At 43.4% G+C, this 5,000-nt stretch overlaps 1 protein-coding gene across 1 annotated transcript in view; it reads left to right on the forward strand.

Annotated features, from left to right (window-relative positions):
- LOC143282496 (opioid-binding protein/cell adhesion molecule homolog) overlaps positions 1-5,000 on the forward strand; it is a 333,888-nt gene that overhangs the window by 302,795 nt on the left and 26,093 nt on the right. The window contains exon 4 of the mRNA XM_076588159.1: positions 2,889-3,038. Coding sequence (XP_076444274.1) covers positions 2,889-3,038 — 150 coding nt within the window. The remainder of the gene's footprint in view (positions 1-2,888; positions 3,039-5,000) is intronic.

The raw sequence follows: 5,000 nt of genomic DNA on the forward strand, positions 1-5,000 counted from the left end.
TCCCCGATGTCCCAGTGACTCCCCCTGCCCGCCTCACAGCACCAACTGCCGCTTGCATCGCGCTTTCACCACAGGATTATATCACTATTTGATTCTTCTTTATTCTCGTGTTTCTATCTATCTATCTATCTATCTATCTATCTATCTATCTCTCTATCTCTCTATCTATCTATCTATCTATCTATCTATCTATCTATCTATTACTTCTGTATTCGTTTCTGTGATTCTCTGTGTTCATGTCGGCCAGTTTTGTCGGTCTGATTTGAGACGATGCATTTATTGGATTATATTGGCTATTTTACTGATAATCATTCATTCCACACACATGCCTACTTTCATTTGCTTTTTTTTCCCTCATTTTTTTTTTTGGTGCTTTTTATGCAGCGAACGCATAATAACGTTTCGCTGTTCTTTGCGAATTATAGCCATTCACTTGCAACACTGTTTTTTTAATTTTTTTTTTCTTCTGTTTTATGTCATCCAGTTTTGCTTTGCAGGGGTGCGTTTGTCAAAACCGATAGCTTTGATACTTATGTTGTCATATCTGTAGGTCCGTTTTTAAGCCCTGGTCATAGATGAGTATGTAGGCCTATCCAGTGTTTATTGAGGTGTTAATGGGCCCGGTGGCTAATGCTCTGGCAAAGAGGGGGGGGGGCTTGCATGGCGAGAAGCGAAGTGAAACTATCCATTGATGTGAAATCTTTCTGCAGTTGTTGTTGTTGTTGTTTATTTGGGCATTATTTGTTCTTTTTTTTCTTTCTTCTTTCTTTCTTTCTTTTCGAACATATGAACAATAAACAAAGCAAAACTGAGAGGCAAGCAAACAACCTAGTTAACTCTCTCCATACGAACGGCGAAAGAGACGACGTTAACAGCGTTTCACCCCAATTACCATCATCAAAATATTGCAAGCAGAAGGCTCTTATACTGAAGAGGTGAATGTTGACAAAGAATACCACAATTCTGACGACGGAAGCTAAAGGTTGGGTCATTCAGACACCCACTGGACATCCGAGGGGTCTGTGTAGAGGAGAAGAGAGGACTGGCCGTACTGAGTGAGTTAAGCAAGAAGAAGCAAGGAAAGAAAGATAATAACAATCAGACTACGGATACGTGGCAGTTAGAAGACAGTGGGTTCGAATCCGACCAGACGTACTTACCATTCTGGTGCATAGCCATGGACGGATGGATGGATATGGATACTTATATAGCGCCTGTCTTCGGTCGGAGACCAAGCTCTGAGCGCTTTACAAAAACGGAGTCATTTGCACAACATGCTGCCTAAATCTGGGTAGAGCCGACTGACAGTTGCCATTGAGCGCTCATCATTCGTTTGCTGTGTGAAAACTGAAGAAGAAAAGACACACACAAAAAAACAACAACCCGAAGTAATAAATACAACGCCTTTCAAATGTTGTAGGTAGGGGTGGGGGGTTGGGGTGGGGGTGGGGGTGGGGGGGCATTATATTCGTTACTTCGGTTTTTTTCTTCTTCTTTAGTTTGCACTCATAGACACACATCTGTCCCAGAAGGACTGTCCTCAGCAGCGTGTGTGCTCTGTCTGTCCCCAAGTGCCCCCTGCCATCACACACATCTGTTCAAGAAGGAAGGACTGTCATCACACCAGCAAATTGTGTGCTTTGTCTTTCCACCCAAGAGCCCCAGATGATCACACACATGTGGTCCAGAAGGACTGTCATCACATCATCATCGTGCGTGTTCTGTCTTCCCCTCAGAGCCCCTGATGACCACACACATGTGTCACAGAGGTACTGTCCTCAGCAGCCTGTGTGCTATGTCTGCCCCCCTCACCTCCCCAGTCCCCCCGACCATCATGTGTCCGAGGACTGTCATCACATCAGCAGCTGATGTGCTCTGTCTGTCCCCAAGTGCCCCCAACCATCACACACGTTTCCCAGAAGGACGGTCCTTACATCAGCAACTTGCGTGCTCTGTCTGTCACCAAGTGACCCTGACGATCACACACATCTGTTCCAGAAGGACTGTCCTCAGGAGCCTGTGTGCAGTGTCTTCCCCCAAGACAAATTTGAAACATATGTACATTTGGAGGGCGGTTTAAAAAACAACAACAACCAATCTTTTAGGTTTTTTCTTCTTCCAATTTGCACTTGTAGACACACATTTGTCCCCAAAGGACTGTCCTTTCCAGCCTGTGTGCTCTGGTTTTACCCCAAGACAAAATTCAAACGTATGTATATTTGGAGGGCGGGTTTTGGGGTGGGTTTTATCAGGATTTTGTTCCTTCTTCTAGTTTGTACTTGTAGACATACATGTGTCTCAGGACTATCCTGTCCAGCCTGTGTGCTCTGTCTGTCCCTAAGTGTCCCCGACGATCACACACGTTTCCCAGAAGGACGGTCCTCATATCAGTAGCCAGTGTGCTCTGTCTCTCCCCCAGGACAAATTTCAAACGTATGTGCATTTGGAGGGCGTTTCATCTTTTACTTCATGATTTGTTTTCCTTCTAGTTTGCTCTTGTAGAAACACGTCTTTCCCAGAAGGACTGTCCTCATTTATTTTTATTTTTATTTTATTTTATTTTATATTTATTTACTTTTTTTTTTTTTTTTTTTTAAAGTTAAATAAAAAAGGTATATTTATTCATTTACTTATTTATTTATTTTATTTCATTTTATTTATATTTATTATATTTATTTATCTATTTTATTATTGTTTTATTTTATTTTTCTCAAGGCCTGACTAAGCACGTTGGGTTACGCTGCTGGTCAGGCATCTGCTTGGCCGATGTGGTGTAGCGTATATGGATTTGTCCGAACGCAGTGACGCCTCCTTGAGCTACTGATACTGATACTGTCCTCACATCAGCAGCCTGTGTGCTCTGTCTTCCCCCCCCCCCCCCCTCACAGTGCCTCCAACCATCGTGGAATACACGCAGCCCGTGGAGTTGACCCGCATGGAGGGGGAGGAGATCGAGCTGTTCTGCAACGCCACCGGTGTGCCCAAACCCAAGGTCACCTGGTACCGCATGAACCGCTGGTCCACCGCCACCCGAGACCGTGAGTTCATGGTGATAATGATAAAGATGATAATGAGAATGGTGATAACAGTATTCATATAGCGCTGAATCTTGTCCAATTCTTGGCAAATCCAAGCGCTTCGTTGTGGGACGGACAGAGAGCGATAGAGAGAAAGGGAGGGGGTGAGAGAAAGAGACTGAAACAAGACGAGAGAGAGACAGAGAGGGAGAGAGAAAGAGAGAGAAAGGCAGATACAGAGAGAGAGACGGACAGAGAAAGGAGAGATGTAAATGTGAGTGTGAATGTGGTGTGTGGTGGTGTGTGTGTTTGTGTGTGTGTGGTGTGTGTGTGTGTTATGTGTTGTGTGTGGTGTTTGTGTGAGTGTTGTGTGTTGTGTGTGTGTGTGTGTGTTTGCTTCGTTCTGTGTATGTCTGTTCGTTTTTACAATAACACCGTCAACAACAACAGCTGCAACATCAATATCAACAACAACAACAACAACAACAACAACAACAACAAACCCTCATAATCACGTATGACAGAATCGTTTGGCTTTAAAATTTCATTAAACGCCTGATCCAGTGCGCAGGGTTTGAGGCCACATTTTGCCATGAATGTGTCCATGGGAGAGACTCAGTGCTCTGATTTTCCTCCCCCCCCCCCCACCCCTCCAGGTGAAAATGGATACCTGAATTCGAGCGGTGGTAGGAGCGAATTGGTCCAACGCTTTCCTAAGCCGTGTCCTTGACACAGCGGATTCCTGTGACGACATCATCACTGCTGCAATAGAAACAAGAAAAGCAAGGCCTTCAAGACTCACTTGTGATAAAAAAAAAAAAAAAAAAAAATCCAAGCTTTTTATGTATTGAGTATAATTTCAAAATGTAATGTTTAAGATGAGAAAGATCAGTTTAAAGCAAATTAAGTCCCCTAGCATTAATTACAATGTAATTTCCCTGTTTTACTATCTGCACCAAAACGTTTGCAAAATAAATAAAACTTCCATGCTTAGCAAAAGAAGTTCCTGTTTGAACAAAAAATGATATTAATGACTGCTGTTGTTGTTGGGTCAGAATATCAGATCAAAGTGCCAAGTTTAGAGAATACAAAAAATATAAATATAACAGTAAATGCAGTTTGCATATATTAGGCTTCATTTTTTAAATTTTTTTGGTGCCCATCCCAGAGGTGCAATATTGTTTCAAACAAGATGACTAGAAAGAACTGAATTTTTCCTATTTTTATGCCTAATTTGGTGTCAACTGACAAAAGCATTTGCAGAGAAAATGTCAATGTTAAAGTTTACCACGGACACACAGACACACAGACACAGACACAGACACAGACACACACACACACACACACACACACACACACACACACACACTCACACACACACAACCGAACACCGGGTTAAAACATAGACTCACTTTGTTTACACAAGTGAGTCAATAAAAGGATGTAGGACATTTGCATGTGTGATAAGTCAGTCGTGTCTGACAGACCCATCAGGACAGCAAAGAAGGCAACTGTTGTCCCGACCATCTGGGCAAGAATATGATCATAGTGGAGAGTGTCTTGACCAGATAGGTAGACATCTCTCAGCCAAGAGGGTTTTTTTTTAGGACAATCGGCGTTAATTTGAGTATAACGGAGAGTGTCTTGCCCACGTTGCATCCCCACTCTATCGGCCAAGATGGGTTTTAGGACAGTCGGCGTTAGGGTGGGTCAATTTTGAATATGAAGGTGAGTGTCTTGTCCAAGTTAGGTAAACAACCCCACTCTCTCGGCCAAGAGGGCTTTTAAGACACTAAAGGTTGGGATGGTTCCCAAAGGCCAGCTAGCCCCCCCAAGGCTGCAGCACTAAGAACCAGTGCAGAGGCTACAGGACATTTAACCTTGGTCGCCACAGTCGCCGCTCGGTGAATTGTAGGGAAAACGCTACTGGCACTGGTCGGCAAATTGAGCATTCAGAGTTAACAAACTTTACGCTACTCTTTA

Source organism: Babylonia areolata, chromosome 5 (assembly GCF_041734735.1).
Source record: "Babylonia areolata isolate BAREFJ2019XMU chromosome 5, ASM4173473v1, whole genome shotgun sequence".
Taxonomy (NCBI): domain Eukaryota; kingdom Metazoa; phylum Mollusca; class Gastropoda; order Neogastropoda; family Buccinidae; genus Babylonia; species Babylonia areolata.